The sequence below is a fragment of the Agelaius phoeniceus genome, chromosome 1 (assembly GCF_051311805.1).
Source record: "Agelaius phoeniceus isolate bAgePho1 chromosome 1, bAgePho1.hap1, whole genome shotgun sequence".
NCBI lineage: Eukaryota > Metazoa > Chordata > Aves > Passeriformes > Icteridae > Agelaius > Agelaius phoeniceus.
This window is the reverse complement of record NC_135265.1, coordinates 75010406-75031665: the sequence shown is the minus strand read 5'-3', so window position 1 is coordinate 75031665 and position 21260 is coordinate 75010406. Positions and strand designations below refer to the sequence as shown.

The following is a 21260-nucleotide window of genomic DNA, read 5'->3' as shown; positions in this document are numbered from 1 at the left end:
TCTCCTAAATTATTAGCTCTCCTCAAGGCAGTATGGCCTGTGGAGAGAACAATAGGTTTTTTCTTGTCTTCAGTATCATCCTGCTGGGTGTTTTGGGGGGAACTGGTGCACAAATAAGAGCTTTTCCGACCTGTGAAACAGTGATAATGACACTGACCTTCTTTGTAAGAAAGCTTTAAAAACTAGGGATAAAAGCATTATATAAGAAGTAAGTATTATTATCATCACCCCTAGCAACTAGCAGCCTGCTTCTTGACAGCTGAAAGAGCAAGTCTCAAGTGACAAAAATCCCAGACCTAAACTTCTTCTCACTGTTTTTACTCAGGAAAATTTTACACCTCTTTTTCCACTACTATGTGCCAAAAATCTACTTACATTATTAAGTGGCTGGGGTGGTCATTCTGCCTCCAGCTGCTAGAGGGAAGGGAAGGCTGTAAGGATCCTGGACAGATTTTGGGATCCTGTGTTCCTCCAAAGATATCCTTGCACTGCCTAAACAGATTGTAAACTGTTTCTAGTCTGGGCTAAATATCTACCCATAACTCCACAAGTAAAATGAAGGACAGAACTATAAGCAGTGAAAAATGTTATTATTTTACTCCCACTAAAATAAAGATCTGTGTTTTTGCAGGCATACTTTGTACAGCCTGTCATTCCCCTGTGAGAAGTGATGGGAGAAATGCTTGCCATGCTGACTCTAAAAGCAAATGCTTTTAAAATTACAGAGTTCATTTGAAACTTGATAAAGGTATATTAATATGTGTTATGACAGGGGCTGTGTCAAATTCCATGATAAAATGAACAAATCAGGAATGTGCTCATATTTTAAGTTAGAAGACTGTTATGAAAATGTATTTCCTTCTAAAACAGTGCACAAGAAAAAGACATTGGAGTTGTGACAAGACACTGTCACTTTTTCGGCTCTTACTGGTGATCTGAAATTTTTCTAAAAAGTATTCTAATGAATTTTTCTGGAGTGGGAGAAATGTTTCTTGCTTTGAGTGGGGATGATGGGGGGTGGGTAGTAAAAGAAAAGAAGTACTTGTTCCTGGATTTCCTGTGCTGCAGGGTGCCCTGTGACAGCCAGTGGGTTAATTCCAAGCAAAAGCACTCACTTCACCTGTAGAAATAACGTCAACATGATTTCTTTGGAACACAAGAACATTGATATTCACAGCTTTCTTTTCTGAATGTAGTTCCTGTGAGATTTTAATGAAGATGAAAAATCCCAAATTTGGAAGTGATTTTTAAATAGAGTTCAGGCCAGATCTCTCCTCATTTGAATTTTGATTCATGAACTGAAATGGAACCAAAGTGTAAAATATACCTTCTAACAAAAGGATACTAAAACAGCATAAATCAATCTGTGAAATGAGATTACTTAATATCCTCCAGCTTGCACTTAGTTAAATGTGTCTTGTGTTCTGCTATGGATTTTTTTTCCTTTTAGATGGGCATATCTGTTTGATGAGATGTGGTACCTAAAGTTGCTGTTGGTAAACCTTTTAGATGATAAAGTGGGGATTTTTTTCTAATATATATCTACATATGCATTCACAGATGCATATAGAACAAAAAATCAGGTGCCTATAAAATATAATCCCTGCCTCCTCTTGAAAGCTTCTTCCAGAATTCCTCTATTTCCCATTCATCTTCCCATGGCTGAAGCAAAAAATATAATATCCCCATTCTGGTTTTTTATTTTTGTTTCTGAAACTTCTCATTTGTCCACAAAACCAGTTGCAAAACATAAAATATAACAATACTCCAATATGCCATGACCCAGGCACTTATGTGCAATGTCTGTCTGGTTAGCAGAAGCGAGAAATGAAGTGTAAAGGTAACTTTAAAATATGACTTTCACTGTAAATTAGACCACTAGTAGTTGAAATGCCTTTGGTAGAACAAAAGGCATTCATGTCTGTTGTCATCAATGCATAATAAATATGCCAATGGAAGTTGCATATACTTCATTCTGTGTGCAACTATTCTGTTTTAAAGACAGTCAAATGATGAAAGGACTAAAAATTTTAGGCATTTTATGTATGATGGTGGTTGCACTTAGACTACTTAACCTGGCATAATGAGGAGCTTGTTTTGGCATTTCACTGAAAAATGTAACCCTCTTTGGGAGATCGTCTTCAGCATTTTTTTGTACTAAGACTACTTATCAGAGTAAGCTTGTAAGTTTATGACAATAGCACAAAAGGCAGTTGAGTGAAAAAAGAAATAGAAAATACGTAGATATCACAAAAAAGACCTCCATCAAACTGGAATTGCTTTATGTTTGTTTGGTTTTTTGTCCCTTGGAAAATTCACTTGACATTTTTCTGTATTCATTTTTACTCCTTTTTCTAAGCTTATTTGTTCTTAACCCTGGAGAGAGCCCATTCAAAATCGATTTAAGTCTGTTCAGAATGATCACTAAATCTAACAGTATTTCCTTGGGAGTTACTAAATTTATCTGGTCCTTAGCAATCACAAGTAAGTTTTCTGCTAGAGATTGAGTTAGTCTTGTAAATTCTAAGTTTTCCCAACTGCTGCTTCTCCTTTGCAGTGAACCACAACAGAGTGGTTCTGAGTGGCAGAAAAGAGATCCTTTGTGAGATTGGCACCATAAAAATTACTTTTCTTCTTTCTCTTGAGCCTCTTCTAAGGTCCCAAAGCCTTGAACTCCCCAGTGAGAGATGTCTGACATATTAGTCAGTCCCATGGATTCAGAACTTTGGTCAACAAGCACAGTTGACTTCACAGAGGATGAAGAGGTACATAAATATGAAATGGCCAGCACTTCAGTGCCTCAGTTCTCTCACAGAGGAAGGAAAATCTGCAGAAGCATCACTGAAAGGAATTCTGACCTCTCGTCTCTCACTTTTTTTTTTGATGCTCAACCAATATGGCATATCCCACTGCCAATCAGCACTTGTGCCCATTATTGGACCTATATTATTTGCATATCCAGCTGAATCCTGGTCTCTACTGGTAATTTTTTTGTTGTATCTTCTCTAAACTGTACACATCAATGTCAATCATCTAGAAATGTCAAGGAAGCTAACAACCTAATCAGTACCTTTTTGTATGGGACAACTGCAAGGCATTTTCTGTGTCAGTTAGCTCCTTCCACCACACTAGGGTAGGAGTCTCCATGCTGCATCCAGGTGTAACATGGAGTTGGTGGTCAGAGACAGAGACGACGCACACTCAATGGTCCTTGAGACAAACAGCCTTGAGTTTATTCCCTCAGCTCCTTTTATAGGAGCTCCGATTTCCTTCACTTACACATGCAATTGGTTGAGGTCTTAGCACCATCCAGCTCCCTGGTCAGTGATACATCTGCATTTAGGGCTCAATGATATTGGCTGAGGGTCCCTGTGTAGATTTGAATCCAACCTATCCTTGCCCACCCAGGGACTGCAATGCTACATCCAGGTTTTCCAAATATGGACCTGTAAAACCAGCAATAGCCATCAAATTCTAAGAGGCTTCTCATAACCTTCTTTTCCTCCTCTGTGTCTTTGGGAATCAACTTTATTAACTACTTTTATGCATTGTATGAATGCTTGAAATTCCCAATAGTTTTGTGAAATTACTTGTTTTAGTATGTCAACTACATGAATTTCTGTGATCTGTAAATCCATGTAGGTAATTTTTTAAACACATATTGCTTAAAGAATTACAGGGCTCTTGGACTCACCAGTGAACAAACCGGAAAGCATGGGAAAGTCTCATTCTGAAAAAAAAGGCTCTGTCTCTCTCTCTTTAGTGGCTATGACTCAGGGGATGAGAAAACCTAGGGTGAGAGAAGGAGAGGGAGATACCTTTTTTGGTTGATTTTCTGGACTTTCTGCTCTTCCAAATTACTGCAGTGGTACCGTGACATGGTAATACTGAGCACTTGTCTCTATGAGAGCATTCTGTAAGGTGACTTCTGTTATACTTCTTTCTGCTTTCTGTTACTGAAGAAAAAAAAATTTAAAAAACAAAGAAACAAAACAAAAACAAACCCACAAAAACCAAAACAAATTAAAAGCCCCACAAAACAAACAAACACACAAACAACAACAACAAAAAAAAACCAACCCTCCAAAACACAGAAATAAACTTGTTTCAATATGGAATATATAATTCTTAAGATGTTTTTCTGTCTTAAAGGAAGAGGAATTTCTCACACCCTGTTCCTGTTTCCCGCCTTTGCTAGTAGCCTCTTTGAAGTCACACTGCTATCCTTTGATGTGTCCTGCTCCAGGTCTTGACAACTTAAAAACTTAGTCAAATCCAGGGGTATATACCTTGCATGTATCAGTTCTTGCTTGAGGATAGATTTTCATTTTTCTCTCCCCTGTCATTTTACTTCACTGTGTGATATTCAGGCTTCTGATGACAATTTACAAGATTGCTGAAAGATGTCCTCTACTGTGCAGGATGAAGTTTGGTGTACAACTTATATAAGTCAGAAAAGTTTACTGTATATTTTCTTCTATTTTAGTTTTGTTTGGGTTTCAATCCTCCCCTCTCCCCCAGTCATTTCTCTTAAGGGACAGGGGTTTTTATTCTCCTTTTGCTTTTTCCTCTATCTCACCTTGATGTAATGTCTTAAAGTTATGGAAATTGAATTCAAAGACTAATGGATTCCTGTGTACTTTCACTTTCCCAGCAACAGGTTGAGAACATAGACTCCAGAACTCTTTTGTTTTCACCTCCAAAAGACACAAAACAGAAATATTCATTCTTATGTCGTCAAGTTATACAGTAATGCCCTGTATCTGCATCACATCCATGTAAATAGCTGCTACATATTTGCAGGTTATTTTGACATTTCTGTGACACTAAAGTATTTTTGTTTTCAACAGTGTCACAGACCTGATGTGCATCTTACAGTAAGTTGTTCAGGTGCTTGTTTGGAGAAACAGTCACACAGACATTCCTTCCTCCCAGAAAAAGGAGTTAAGTCTGAAGAAACTTGGGATACATCCTTGGGGCTGGCAGAAGAGTATGGTAGAAGGATTAAATAAAGAATAATAAAGAAATGTTTTTGATAAATAGTCTGACAGTCAACATAGTAGAAAGATAATTAGGAGTGTGTTCTTATGTCTCACTGAAGGGTCTCTGAGGTTGAATCCTCTTTATCATTTCTGTGGTAAGAGATAAGTGCTTCAATAATCCACATAATATTGTCAACGTGTATCTTAAGTTCTGTTATAAAAAGATGTGAAAAATGGCTAATTATTATAGAGAAAACCTTGAAACATTATTATTTTTTAATTTTTTTTTTGAAACATCTGTAGGTGTTGATTTTCTTTAAAGTTAACGTTAAGAATGGAAATGCTATGGATAATGTACTTCCTATATTGTCCAAACTGTTTCTCCTTTTCCATAAATTTGAGATTTTATATTCTTTTTTTAAAAAATGTGGATAAACCCTTCAACTTTGTTAGATCAGGTGATCCACTTATATTTCTTTTATTCTGTGTTGTGAAAAAATAAGTGCATTGCAAAAAGCATATCCAGCAAATATATTTTAAACAAAAGTATATAGTTGCTGATTGTCATTAAGGCTGTAGGAAATATGCCAATATTCACACTTCTTTGAAGGACTTGAACATTAACAACTTTAATAAAATACTAGTTAGACTTTGATTTTATTTCTTGGCTCCTTTTATTTAAAAGAAACTATCAGTAATGTACCTGATTTTTCTTATTGTCTCAAAGCTCCAAAATAAGATTAGTATATAATAACCTTCCTTATATCATTGATGCCAGCTTAATTATCCAATTTCTTTGAAGATATATTAAAAATTGTTTTCATATCTGCCAGAATAAACTTCAATAGTTCCTTAGATCCCTAGGCATCAATCTGTTCTGTCCTCTCAGTGGTCATCTGTTCATGTAAGAAGGTATGTGTGAGTGAGCTTCACATGAAACTGTATTATTCTGCCATGTAGCAATACACATTGCAAGTCAGAGTGCATTTATTTATAATCACCTTTTCAAAATAGTTCTTTCTGTCTTCTACACTGCATTCCCATTGCAGAGCCCTCTCTCCATATCGTTCTTGCACAGTACATTGTAACCACTAATCTGATATAAGAAGATGCATTCAAAAAAGAAGTATTGCACAATACAAAGTTTCCTTTGTTCAGAAAGATTGGACAGTTCTTTATGATTGACAAATGACATGAGTAAGTAGTCTTTTTATAAATTCTAATTTATTTAATAAAAATACAAAAATATAAATATACATATATAAAAATATCAGGATGAATCATCACACAGACATTTTTAACTCAATAAATATGGCAGTAATATTAATCTTTTTAAGGTATATTTTTGAGATTAAGTTACAATGCAGATGCGCACTATCCAACATAGTAGGAAAGGTAAAGCAAAGCAATTCAAAAATATGGAGTTTCCATGTAATTATCAAAGGCGCAAAAAGCCTTTTATTGTCTTTTCATTCCCTATAAAACCCTTTCATCAGAGGTTTCTAGGCATAGAAGGTTGGTTGTAGTGTTTTTTAAAATCTCAATCATTCATATTCATTCACGTTGACTTATTGATTAAGCAAACCCTTACTAAGACAACATCTATTTTTTGTAAATATTTTATTCCCAAGTAAGAGAGTAGGCCACTTTATTTATCTAGGAACACAGACATGAATTCCACTAACACTGACCAGGTCACAGATTACTTTCTCAGTCTCGATCACTGTCCTCTCCACCATACATATCTGCTAGTTTTTTAAACCGAGGTCCCCAGTCACTGAGGTAATCATAGTCTTGGTTGCCTTCTGTGGTAAGTGATTCCAGGGAGCTGAGTGAATTTGCTATGGAATCATTTCCTTCATAGGCATATGTTGCTAATGAATCATAAGGAGGGGCAGCTGGGTCTGAATCATTTTCCTTTAGCCTTCTATGAATAAAATCTTGAACATCGATGTTTTCCCAAAGAGGTGCAGTCCGCCTTATCTGAAATATTGTTTCTGGGATAACATCTCTTCTTATCTTACTTTCCTCCCTTGCTTCTGGATTTCTCAGTGTGCCAATGTCAAAAGCCTGGGTGTCTTCTTCCCCACCTCCTTCATCATTGTAGGTCACAATATTGTCCCGAACATCATCTTTTGAGATGATCAAGGGTTCTTTCTTCCTCTGTCTCTTGAGAGCCGTAAACAAGACAACTAATACTAAAAGGAAACAAAAAGTGAATGAAGAAACAGATGGTTAGAAAGTAAATAAATGAGGCAAAATTTTACCTCATCTTTTGACCTGGAAAGGTTTTAAGGCTGGAATGGGACTTTTAGTGGCAGTGTAGTGATAAAATCTATCTCCAAGTTAATAAGGGTAAGTATTAATGATCTGATGGCAATCAAAAACTTATCCTTTTTTTTAAACCTATGGGAGAAATGATAAAAATATTTTATCTTTTAAATAAATTTGCAACTAAGCTGAAGTTGAAAAGTAAACAAAACCATACAATATTATCCTACTAAAGTTTGATTTTGATTTTAATTTTCTAAGTAGCACCTTTCTGGCAGTTACTAAGGGTCTTTTCATCAAATGTAGTTGAATCTCCTAGACAAAAGGTATTCACACTCTTGAAAGCTAGTGATTTAGGTATTCCCAAGTGTCTAATTCACTTTTGAATATGGGATCTACAGGTCCCTCTGAAAATAATAACCTGAAGGCCTTAAGCTATCAATATAATTGACAAAACTACTTTTGCTTCAATGACTGCAAGAATGAAATCCAGTCTTTGTTACTAAATGTTTCTTTTAAAAAAACATGATCCCCTTGGTTTATGAAGTGCTAATTGAATAACTCTTCTGAAGAGATAAGGATTGATACAAAAATGAAGCTCTCTAAGGGGAGATAAAAAATGAAGTTAGGATTTTTTAAATACATTCTGGTGTCTAAATGCTATTGATTTCAGTAGCAATTCAATGCTTAAGTGCATGTAAAAATCTGACTCTCTCTCCTGTAGCTGGAGTAAATAAGAGAGGCCAGAAAGACCATCTGTCAATGAGACATAACAATGATTGCTGAACCATAAATTACAACAGTGCTGAATTGTTTAGTTGAGTCCTAGGAGCTAAGTTTTTACTCTGACTCACCTGAGTATTGGTGAATAAAAGCTAAGATTTGACAGGCTGCAGGTAGGGAGAGGGGAATAGAGATCTTCCACATGCCATGATATTATGTTGTGAATATAAAATTAATAAAAATATGTTCTGTTCTGCATTGTTGGGTTTTCTTCCTTGTACCTGTACAGAGGCCCTTCTTTTCATAACACTAGATTAGAAACTACACACTTTAGTAAGTTTAAGAACTCCATGTAGGAAAAAAGGGCCGATTACTGAGAGGTTATTATGAAGTGTCTTTCATAGCCTGGTACTTAATATGTCTCATCTATGTTGGGCATGTTCATGCCAGTTTACTATTATAACACACTACCTTGTTGAAAAATTAAGATGCTGAGTATCACACTAGCTGTACAGTAAAAATTCTGTTTAGATACTCCACAGCCACATGTTTCTTTGACATTTACGTTGGCAGCGCTGAGCAGAGCAGGGCCCCTAACCCTGGGGCTGAGACACGAAGTGGTCAAACTTGGTCTGCACAGCAATGGTCCCTGATCCTCTTCTGAGTCTCATATTCTATTGCTGGGCCCTAAGGCACATTCAACTTTGATAAGTTCAAAGTTTAGTGCAGATTTGTTCAATCTGTATTCAAGCATTGCAGCCAATCAGAGCAATGTTTTCATTCTGAGCAAGTAAGGGCATGTATTTCATGCTCCTTTTTTTCCTGCTCTTGTCAGGGCATGCAGGATGGCTTTAAAGATGCAGAGCTTGTTGACATGATGATAAGAACTATGCAAGGTGAAGAGCTAGGTCTGGCAGAGTTTGAACCATAATTTTCTCCTGAGAATGGTGCCTTTCAAGTTCTGCCTCTTGGCAGACTATCAGCAGATTCCCTGACTATGCCTGGACAACATCCTGGGGAATCCAAGGGGGCTGATGCTAAAACCAGGCCAGCAGCAATTCCTGAATCTAAGATGTTTATCAGTTTGCTAGAGCTCAAGTATTTTCCCTCCCTTAAGCACAGTGCAGATACATTTTATAGATATTGCCCTTCTTCTAATACCTATAGCAAATATTAGGAGGATCACAGAATTATCTTGAATCTAGGGTAAAAACTGAAAAAAGAAAAATATATCCCCTTATAATTATGTAAACTAACACCTGTAGCTTCCCACTGACCCCTTGGCAAGAAATATTTGCTAGAACAGGTGGAAAAGGAAAAAGCTTTTCTGCAGAGTTTTACTGGAAAGTAGAGGTGATACTTTTCTTGTAAAACATGCAAGTTGAAATTTTTATGTTCTTAACACCAGATAATGAGCTAACATTTATTCTACTTCCTTCACATGTAACCACATCTTTCTAATGCTTCTACCTTCCAAACACTTGTCTGACTTCTGTTCTTATACTTATTTAATCAGCAGTTCTCACTATCACTTGCAAGAAATTGAAAATTTCTATCCTATGCTTTTGAGCTAAATATTTTCTGTAAAGGAAAAATCCAAATCTTTAATCATTAAATAGCGAATATAATTCATAACATTGTTGCAAAACTTAGCATAGCTTCAGAAATATGATTTTAAAGTTCTGGATCTAAATGAAGATCTGATTGTGGTATGAACATTACTCAAATGAGCACGGTAACTAAAACTGATCCTATATTTTCAATGGTATTTAATCCGAATAGCACAGTCTCACTCTTCTCATGCAATCTTCTAAAGAGTAATGATGATATTTTTCTAGAGGGTCATGTGAATAAGGGTTTTAAGAGTATCAAGACTCTCAAAGTGACTAGATCTTTGTCTGGTCAAGTAAACATCTCATCACAGGTACCTACTTAGCAGGATAATGATGCAGAGGAGAATGGCCACCAGTGCTCCCGTGCTGAGGCCGGCAGGGAGCAGCAAGGCCTCGGCGCTGCAGGACTGCATGTTCCCCCGGCTGTCACAGGCGCACACCCGGATGGTCAGCGTGCCCGTGCTGCTCTGGATCGGGTAGTCGTTGTCAAATATAATGATGGGCAGAAGATAGGTACTTGTCTTACTACGGCTGTATCCGTTTCTTCTGGTCATAATTCCCGCTGTGTTATCTAGAATGGAAACGCAGAATCAATAAGTGTTTCTGAATTAAGTTTTATGTGATATCAGGGAGGGAGATGTTAGGGTCAGCAGTTACCTTTGTTGTCTACAACAGAGAAGTTTGGATGAACAGCAAATTCTGGCACCAACTCAAAGAAAAATTTGTGTCCTCGAGGAGGCTGATCTTTGTCGATTGCACTCACAGTCTGTATAAGCTATAAAGAAAAGAGTATTTCATGCTATTTTAGAAATCTTGTGTTTCAATTCTCTGCTTTTCATGTCCCATAAAAATCCAATGACTCTCTATCTGAAGACAAAAACTGATGTCCTAAGCCAAATGTTTCCCAAATAAGTACAGTAGAGGTTACAGTAAAAAATTATTTTATGGTTTAAACACATAAAAAAGGATGAAAAAGAGTCCAGTCCTAACTGCAAAACAGCCATGTGCTTTGATTTGTACTCAGTATCTTGCAGTGATACAGAAACATTTGCCCTTCTGAATAAGCCATAAACCTCCTGTGGCTTCATGTAGCAATGACAGAGAGTGCTGTGTAAACCAGTTGTTAAGTGGGTCTAATTCTCAATCCACCTCATCTGCTCCTGGCGATAAATTGGAGTACTGCACTGGCAGGATTCTCAATTCTCCTGGGGTAATAAAAAGAGAAGCTTTACTCCCTCCTAAATTGAAACCTCTGGCTGAGGAGCTTAATAGCTGCCCTAACAAGGCCACTCAAGCCCAGCTGGGAAGGAGTGATAATAGTGCCTGAATAGGGTCAGAGCAGAGTGGGCTGAAAAAAGAGAGGCTCCAGCAGTACCTCTGGATTGCATAAGCTTTCCTGTTGCATCAAAACGTGCAAATGTGCGTGTTTATATAGACACACATAAATGCTAACAATTTGACTATTTTTTAATCTATCTTCTGCTGGACTGACAGAGAGGCTAAAGGAAACAGCTGCAGAACTAAGGAAGGAAAACTTACATGGGAACAACTGTGGTTTATGAATTGACTTGCAGCATTTAACATCATGCCACACTGCGTGAGTCACAGTAACTCCAGAAAGCTCTGTGAGTGGCTGTTCTGTCATTTGCCCTTCCTGGTGGAAGTCACAATAGAGAGTAACCCATAGTCCACCTTGGCTTGCAAGGACAGGTTTGCATTCAATCAAAGATGACAAAACTGGTAGCATGAGAATAAGAGTGAGTCTCAACTGAGGATGCTATAACTCACTACAGGTTCATTTCTATGCCACTTAAAGGCAGAATGAGTTCAGCAGCTAGACATTTTTCTTTCAAAGCCAAGAGAGAGCCAATGACTGTCTTGAGTTCTCAAGTGTTTCCAGTGTTCAGGGTGTCTTGAAATCCCACAGATATCAAAGCCACTTGTTATCAAATACTTTGTTTTTCTTTTATTTCCACAGAAGGTGCAGCTTGACTTATTCCAGAAATACAGTAATTGAAAAGTAGCACTAATATGATCTGTAAACTTTGTGCCAATCAAATAAGGAATTCCTTTTTCATATATACTGTCTCGGAACATCGACCTTAATGGGACTTGAGAATACAGTTAAATTTTTGAAGGTATGTTGTGTCTCACAGAATGAATCATTATATTAAAGTGGTGTTTTTGCTGTTATCATTCAGATACTTTCTACTGCTAGTGCTGTACTGCACCACGAATATTTGACCCATTTTTTTCTAGTTGACTTTGGATAATTTGATTGCAGTTAATAATATTGAATTATAATTTTAAAAACCCCACAGCAAAAAAACCCAAAACACAGTACAGAAACAGTTGAGGGATCTGTGTTTAGCTCATTCACTTTCCAACAGCTCTTTCTAAAAAAAGCACAAAATATTTTTTATTATTTCTTTTTATTTTTGAGGTATATTGAGGAACTTGAATGGTAATTTGTAAATGTCAGCCTTGCACAAAAGGATGTGACTATGCTCAAAGCAGGATAATGCAGTTTTTCTAAGTGTCATTAGAGTAGTAACTACATATACTACATACACTACTTTCACTTTTAAAGCATTTAATGTTCACTGATCTTTTGATTTTTTTTAATAATTTTTAGCTGTTTCACAAGATTAATCAAATCCTTGTTTATGGTGAAGTCTCCTGTTTAGAGTGTTTCTACACTGCAGTTTATGTCAATAACTTTCCAATGTTCAATTGCTTTTGTCTTTCCTGTAATCTGCCTCTGGAAGTGTTAGTACAGAAAGCAAGACCAGGATTTGGTTTAATTTTAGTTTTCCACAGTTTAAAAATACTGCTAAAAAACCACCCAAAATATTTTGATTGGGCTATGACATCAAATTTAAATGAGAAAATTTTCCTTTCACATTAGCACAAGTTTGAAAATACAGAAGAAATAGAAAAGTACCAGGGAGAAGAGAGAATTCGAGTAAGTAACAACATTTGTGTGGTTTACAATTACTTGATGAAAAACTCAAGGAGAAAATGTCCTGCTGCAGTAACTATCAGAAACTGTAATTGAGTATCTTGGGTCTTTTTGAGATGTAATCACTTGGTGTTTGTAAGATTTGAATCCCTTCATGTGCAAATCACATGGAGAAATATGATTGTACCAGGCACAGAGGAACCCAATTGCAAAAAATAATTATTGTTGAGGTAAGGCTGACGGAAAAAACCCAACCTCATTACCTGATCTAACTGTTGGCAGCATGAATTGGGAACCAGCTGTTTGCCTAGCAGAAAAAAATGGGAGATTAAAAGAACAATGAGAAACCATGATTGCAGGTGAATTGTTCCAAATGATGAGCAGGTGAAAGGAAATTAGAAATCTTATCTAATTAAGGATTTTTCTTTTTCACTTTTACAGCTGTAAATAAAAGACAATGATGTCAATGATAATCACCACAGAAATGAAAGTGGTCTGACTATTTTTAAGTATCTCATTTATATGAAGAAAAGTTAGTATTCTTTTGTGTACATTCTGTGATTTCATTTCAGAAATATATTCACCCATTTTGATGCACTTATGGACATTGAGGTATGATCACTCTTCATCAGGACTTGAGAGCAAGGTCTCTGATGCTCTAAGATTTATGACAGAAGAGTTATTTCAAGAAAATTACTTTTACTCAAATATATTTCAAGCAGATCAAGCTTAGAGAAAATAAAACCATTCTCATTATTTTCTTTCTTTCATAGCTTCCCATGTGAATGAGCATATTTTAGAAAATACAGCAGTATTGTCACTGTTTTAGAGCTGCCTATGCATGTGCATGAGCACTTCTGTGTATTTAAAAAAAACAGTGTCATACACTTGAGTGGATCTTAATGAGTCAATTCAAGTTTTTAAGGTCACTTTTCTTTGAGGATAATGAAAATTAAAACATAGGCATTGACATGGTTTTCTCTTTTACATTCAGGACAAGATGTTTGTAGCAGTTTGACAATGTGAAATGAGTAGCAAGAAGAATTATTCCCAATGAAAACTTTTCTTAATGATCTTGGGACCAGTGCTCATTTAGCCATGCTGTTTAGCAGTGCTCTGACAGTGACTGGTGTCCTGGGAAAGGTGTTCTTTAATATCTTTATCAATGACATAGGCGGTGAGATCAAGTGCGTCCTCAGCAAGTCTGCAGATGACATGAGGCTGAGTGGTGTGGTTGACACAACAGAAGGAAGGGATCCTGTCCAGAGACACCTGGGAAATCTTGAGAAATAAATCTATGAGAATCTCACAAAGTTCAACAAGTCCAAGTACAAGGTGCTGCATGTGGGCCTAGGACAATCCAAGACAAGAGCACAGAATGGGAGAAGATGTCATTGACAGCAGCCTTGCAGAGAAGAACTTGAGGGTCCTGGTGGATGAAAAGCAGGACATGAGCCAACAATGACCCCAGAAGGCCAACTGTATCCTGGGCTGCATCAAAAGAGGCGCGGCCAGCAGGTCATGGGAAGTGATTCTACTGCTCTACTCTTCCCTTGTGAGATCCCACCTGGAGTGCTGAATTCAGGTCTGGAGTCCTAACCATAATAGAGATATGAGCCAGTTGGGGTGAGTCCAAAGTAGGGGAACAAAGATGGTTAGGGGTATGGAGCATGTGTACTATAAAGACAGGCTGAGAGAGTTGCGGTTATTCAGTATGGAGAAGAGAAGGCTCTAGAGAGATCTTACTGTCATCCTCCAGTACTTTGAGAGGGCTTATAAAAGAGTGGAAGATTTACTTCTTAAACAGGCAGATTGGGATAGGACAAGGGAGAAAGATTTTTAACTAAAAGAGGAAAGATTTAGATTAGATGTTAGAAAGGAATTCTTCACTCAAAGGACAGTGAGACACTAAACCAAGTTGCCCAGAGACACTAAACCAAGTTTCCCAGAGACACTGTGAATGATCCATCTCTGGAAGTGTTCCAAGTGAGGATGGATGGAGCCCTGAGCAACCCAACCAGTCTAGTGGGTCACATTCCTGGCCATGGCCAAGGGAGTTGGAACAAGGTGGTCTTTAAGGTCCTTTTCAATTCAAATCATTGTATGATTCCATTGTTCTATTTGCTTCTTTCATGATGAAGACAGAGATTCTGCTAAAGGGTTTGGACCTATTTTCCACTGAAATATTTTTTTTTCGAATGTGGAAATACTTCAATTACAATCCTGTTTCATATTGTTTGGGTTTTTTGACCTGGATGCTGTGATTTTAGGATTTGCACCACAGTCAAAACTATGATTGTAGTTTATGTTCAGGCTATTTTACAGTTATTTGTACTTATGTCTGAAAAAGTGGTTGGGGGTGAGTGGACTGCCTAGAAACAGATTCCTTCTATGTATCTAAACATCTTTAAGTAAAGGCTTCTCTTCAAGTTGTTTTAAAGTCAGCAAGCAAGTAGAAGCTAGCTGAGGGAATTCTGAAGTAGGAAGGGTCTCTGTGCACTTCAGAGCATGCTGTTAGCATTCCTGAGGCTGCACTTGTATACACAGAGAGCTGCACAAGTAGAAGGTTTTGGTTGTAGGCTCAGCCGTGGGAATGGCTTTAAAAGAAATATAGGAACCATTAAAGCAAATGTTAAGCTTTATAGCACAGAGGTCAGCACCATCTGGATGCTTTTAAGACAGGCTTTTCAGTGTGTGCTGGCTTGCATGTCATGCAAATAAATGGCTGTTGCACCTTGGCTCCAGGGTGTACTCTTTAAAAATTACAGACACATGTTTCAAAAAGTTCCTTGGAGAAACATGAACAAGATGAGGTCCATGGGTGGGCACATGCGATATATTTTCAGGTTAAACATTTCTACTAATAAAACAAAACCTGAGACAAATAAAATGTTTGCAAAGAAGTTTGCTGCTACTTCTTTTCAAAATAGTAATGTATTGGTGGTTGTTATTTTATCTCTACACCTTTTTCTTTTTCAAAATTCTTTCTTTCAAAATTCACTATATATGGTGAAAAATAATGTCACTTTCACAGAAATTTAAACTTGGCCTGTGTTGTAGATCACCTTTCTGAAGTTTAAATACAACATGATTATCATATAAAAATTGTACTCCAGTCACAAAGGCTACTAGAGAAAGATATTGTTAAAGTACAGATCGAACAACAACTTCTGAATTTTTGTTGTTTCTGTATGTAACAGAAGAGAGGAGCAGGCTTATAATCCACTTGAAGCATTTGGGCTTTCATTTTTTGTTATAATATGCTCTTAGTCAAACCTGGTTGCTGTACAACACAGAAATAAAAGTAATAAAAGACTTAAAAGTATCTCTAAGCACTTGAGAAAGAAATGTCTAGGAAATGTTAGTGTTTGTTTTTGTCTAACATTTTTTTAAGTGGTATAGAAGAGAACAAAAATTCTGTATCTCAAAGCACTGGCTTTCTTGAAAGTTATTGAACTTCTTTGGTGCTGCAAGTGTTTCTCTAGGAATCTGGAAAAACCTTACCACTTTGTCTGCAATAAACTACGGGGAAAAAAATCCTATGAGAGAAACTATGTATGGCAATCATGAGAACAATGTGTGCAAATGTTATGGGGAAACAATGGAAGAACAGATTTTTTTCTCCTATCCTTTCTTCCTCTTACCCTTTTTCCTGCCTGTATGATCTGGTAGGGTCAATTACTAGGTAACCTTGAATGTATTACTAACAGCAAGCATAAATATGTGGCACAAAAGTTATGTAAAAGACATGATGATATGGCCCATAGGAGTGTTTCAAAATCAATCCAGCTGTCAGTGGATGTCCATCTTGCTATTACGTGGCCTGAGTGATCACACTCGTAACAGAAACAATTCTAAGCTATACCCCTGTAAGGTGCTAGCTGCAGAAAACATCCTCCATCACACATGTGCAAGCTTGAATAGATGCCTGCCACTTCACAAAACTTCACATTCAGTAATGCAAAGCAGTTTGGTTTCCAGAGCTTGGCTCTGTTCCACAAATGTGTTGGCAGTTTCAAGCAGGACTGAATGCTTATCAAAAATTGGATAACTCTCACTTCAATTCTTGCTTAAAAAGACAGTTAGCATGGGTCTCTCACTAAAATAAGCCAAAAGGTGTCTACCTAGTGAAGAAGCAGCTACAATGTATATAAAGCCATGACTGATAATTAGCAATGCATGCTTGAGAAAAAGTGACCTCTGTCTGCTCTATTTTAAAAAGAGAGGGAGGGTATGGAGAGTAATGAAAAGAAAAATCAGCCAGGTCTCTGAAGGAGGAAACAAACTTTCTATGTTCTGATGTCTGAAAGCCTGTGAATGGCAGGAAAGAATATTGCATCAGAGGGGAAAAATAGTGACCCGGGTTGTTTTCTTGATGGATGTTGAAATTAGCTAAATTTTTGCCAACAATAAACTTTGCAATAAACTACAGAGCTAAACTTTTACCAACAAGTTGTTCAGTTAAATCAGTCTCCCACTCGAGTATATCTGCCTGGTTTCCATGGAGAGTACTCATCCTCTAATCCAGCTAAAATGACCCAATTAATTCCTGTGACAAGGGCATGAGAGACCTTGTACCAAAGCCTTCCCCACAACAGTCTCTGGGGCTTCAGGATTAGGGGTTTCTAAATTGCATGAGAGGAAGTCTGCTCCCTACTTTTCTTTAGCCTGTGTACCAGCCAATGAAATAAGATTCTCATGGTGACGAATGTGTTTCAGCCTAATGAACATAAATTTTTATTAACCTTTTATGATAAGGTTTATCCCCAGTTGTACCATTGTTGCTTGGAGACAAAAGAGTAGGAGACGCTCTGTAGGATTTTCTTTCCTCTGACCCTCCTAAGGCTATCTGAAAACCATGAGTGAAGCATTTAATATCTGTTGATGCTGAGAATAAGTAGTGTTGCTTGGTGGCAGAGAGCAATATTTGATCATTCTGATGTACTTGAGACTTAGAAGGGAGTGTGACTAATAACTGGTTCTGGTTAAAAAAAAAAAAAACAAAACAAAAAAAACACTAAAAAAAACCACACACACACAAAAAAAAAAAAAACCAAAAAAAACCACAAAAAAAAACCACCCAAAACCCCCCCCCAAAACCAAAAAAACCCTAAATGTATTTATCTTCTCAGTCTGATTCTTTTGTTATAGTACCAGATGCAGAAGCAGTGCTGTGATGTGTCAAGAAGCAATAATGGTTATAATCAAAAAGCTGGTCTAGATGATCTCTAAAATAGGTTGGAATAGTCCTAAATGAACACATGTTTCCATTTTTCTTGTACTATACAAGGACTGCTAGATATGAGCAATATAGATTCTCTGGAACTTAGCACACTTGGCCAAAATATTCAAGTTCATATTTCTATATTCATTGCTATTTTAAGCACCAAAATAAAAGTACTCTCATGTATTGAAGGTAGTCTCTCTTCTGAAATACTAAGTCAATTAGACATAAATGTCCAGATATGAATTCAGGTGCCTCTCTTGAAGACCTCAGCTGTTAAGAAATAGAAAACCAAAATGGATCTCTCATTTTTCTGTAGCTACACTTAGTGCACACTCTATTTCTAGTATTTTTGTGGGATTTTCCAATGAGGGAAAATAATTGCTGAAATTACATTGGTAAATTAGATGTGTAGGAGGTCTGGAAAACAACATGCATACCTATCAAATGGGTCTCTGTCATATCTGTTGTTAGGTAAGCACAGAATTTACCAGAAAGGTAAGTGATATTTCATCTTTCATTCATGGGTATTTCACCAAGTATGCTAGACTAGATGGAAATTGGATTAAGGAAATTGACAGCTAGTCTGCCTGGACTGAACTTCTTCAAATATATGACAAAACCTGTGTGTGCTGGTTGGCAAAATTGCACAAGATTAATTTCAATTAGATCTTAATTTCTAAGCTGTTGAACCATTCTTTTTGTTATGTAAATAAAATACATGACTCACTTTTCTACCAGTCATCATACTGAGATTTTAAAATTTATTTACCTCAATTTTGTCTTGTGTAATGAGACATTGTTAGACTAACAGAATTAAGGTTCTACGGCAGCTGTTTGAACTTAATGGCTAGAATTATCTGAATGCATTCAGCATGAAAAAAAGCAGCTTAAAAGTCATAAAGTAAAGCTCTATGGGTCTAATAGCCAAAGGCTTGGAGAATTTTTGTACCTTCTGAAAGGCTTGAACTGTATTCTTAAGTGGCAATTTATGTCACTGGTTAAGATAGGATGATGTGATTATAAACCTTAGTTGTTGTGAAAAGCACTCTTTTCTCATTTTTCTGGTATGATAATTCCTTCTACAATTTTAATTTAATTCATCTCTTCCTTTGAAGTGTATATTAATCTAATTATATAATTTACATGAAAAATAGTAAAACATTCTTTAAAAAAAGAATGAAAAAATTGTCAAATACCTCTTCAAAGGGAAATGATCTTTTAATCAAAGTATCCTCTTCCATCCTAACCCATTTTGCCTAAATTCTGATATTGTGTTTAATGAATTAAAAATAAATAGAATTTCATGCAGTTTCCCTACAATCTAATGTGCCATCTTTTTCCTCATATTTTAATTTCTTTTTCTCTCTGTTAACCAATTCATAAAACATCACTTGAATTGGATCTGAATTGAGCAAGAACACATGTTCTTGCTCTGCATAGGGTACTGCAATACCCGAAAAGCTAAATTCATTTCAGGTACCATCTATGCTACCTTCAGTGAAGCCTCTGTGACTTAAAAAACCCTGGGCAGAAAATCAGGTAAAACATGAGCATGGTTCCTGATGCCTATCCATATCACCCATCTTCGTAAAGTCTTTGAATATTGCGTGGTCGCTGTGCTCTAAAGAAAAACAAAATATTATACATTCTGATCCTTTCAACATATTTTCCGTGAAGCCAGACAGTTTTGGCTGGATGATGACAGCCTAAAGCTAATGAGACATGAGGGTAGACCTAATCTGTTCTTAGGGCTTCATCCTGGCTTCTCTCCCCTAGAGAAGGAACCCATTCATGTTTGTGTAAGTGAAAATAATGATCTCAACATTTTTCTTCCAGTCAAAAATTAATCAGTCTAGAGAAGAGGCTCATGCATGAGCCATTTTGGAGAGATAATCTTAGAGTACCTGATCTGCTACTAAATCCACTTCTTTGGTAAATCCTGTAAAGAAAAAATCTTTCTTCACAGGATTTTAACTGAAGGACTGACTGGCATTAGCATAAATAGATGATGTCGTAAAGGCAGCAATATTAAGACATTTTTGTACTATGCTGGCTCTGAGTTCTCTTGGTTTATCTACTTACTTGAATCCAAATTATCACTTTGTTTTATCCTCAATTTTTTTTCTCGTCTCTTAGAATTTTACAGAATTCTGAGGTAGTTTAGAAAAGGATATACATGACCTTTGCCGAGACTCAACACAATGCCAGACTGAGTTTTAACCTACAATGGAAACAGTTACACTGCCCTTTATTTTTGAAAAAGCTTGCTTTACACACCTTAACTGAGACATAATAAAGATTTTCCTGCTTCATGTACTTGAAGGTGTTGCTACATTAACTAAGCCAATGATAAAAATCCAGAAATAAATGGAATTATTGTACAGCATAAAGCATTTTGTAACATTATGCAAAACTATTTCTGAAAAGTATTTTCTGATATTAGAAATGAAACACCACCTTAAAGTATCATTTTTTTATTATATCCCATGCTATTGCACTAGGCTATTATCCTTCATCTTTTATGTCCTTTTTTGAATCAACTCGTATTTTTTGCAGAAGATAGGAAATTAAGAGGCTGGGTTAGTCTACTGCTGTTCAAACTAATATGTTGAATTCTTCATGATGGCACTGCAGGATAGTTTCCTTACAAGTCCTTTGGTAATATCAGGATTGGTTTACCTGTCCTGCTTTTGCATTTTCACAAACAAACGTTTCATAGTAGTTGGCAAACTCTGGTGCATGATCATTTATGTCTAAAATCCGTATGAAGACAGGTATTTGGCTACTTTGTTTAGGATTATCTGAAAAAAAGAAAAAATATTACAATACAAAGAGATGTATATGAAAACAATCCAATACTTTTTTTCCAAGATATTAGAAATGTTCAATTTTCTTGATTATACTAAAACAATTATATTTCATTTTCTGGCAACAAACATTACATATACATGAAAGTCCAATTTTTAATTGAAACAAGTTTTTCTATGATTTTATATATATATGTGTATATATAATATAAAATATGCTCAAATTGATTTAGATTAAAAACAGATCACTGAGTTGTTAGGGAGTTGTATTATTTATATCAGTTCAACAAATAATTAATTGCAAAAGTTGTTCCAGGAGGCTGAGCTGTTAAGAACATTTGCCTTTTCAAATCAATACAGCAGTAAAAGAGTGTCAGTGAACAACTCTACCACCACAACCACACACAAACACAAAACCATAAAAAAACCAAACCAAAGTTGTCCTTTCTCCCCTAACTATAAAAAACAAAATAATAAAATGATATATGCAGGATATGATCATCAATCAATCTTCACAAACCTCCAAACTCAAGGTATTGCCAGAGAGGATTCTCACACTATGCGTATTGAAAATGTAGAACATTTTTAACCAAACAATGAAAAGTGTTTAAGAGGAAAAGGTAAAAGATATAAATCTTTCTGAAAATGGGGATATGATTCATCTCTCCACATTAC

The 21260-nt window shown here is 36.3% G+C and overlaps 1 protein-coding gene across 4 annotated transcripts in view; it reads right to left on the bottom strand.

Annotated features, from left to right (window-relative positions):
* Positions 1 to 6187: 6187 nt before the first annotated feature.
* CDH9 (cadherin 9) overlaps positions 6188 to 21260 on the bottom strand; it is a 99005-nt gene continuing 83932 nt past the window's right edge. For 3 of the 4 annotated variants that reach the window (XM_054638357.2, XM_077181873.1, XM_077181875.1), the window contains 4 exons: positions 20458 to 20579; positions 10247 to 10364; positions 9909 to 10160; positions 6188 to 7180 (listed from right to left, as the gene is read on the bottom strand). In XM_054638357.2, the coding sequence (XP_054494332.2) occupies positions 6693 to 7180; positions 9909 to 10160; positions 10247 to 10364; positions 20458 to 20579 (980 nt within the window). In that variant the 3' untranslated portion in view covers positions 6188 to 6692. Of the gene's footprint in view, positions 7181 to 9908; positions 10161 to 10246; positions 10365 to 17296; positions 17320 to 20457; positions 20580 to 21260 lie in introns of those variants that run through there. The other variant, XM_077181877.1, reaches the window with a different exon arrangement.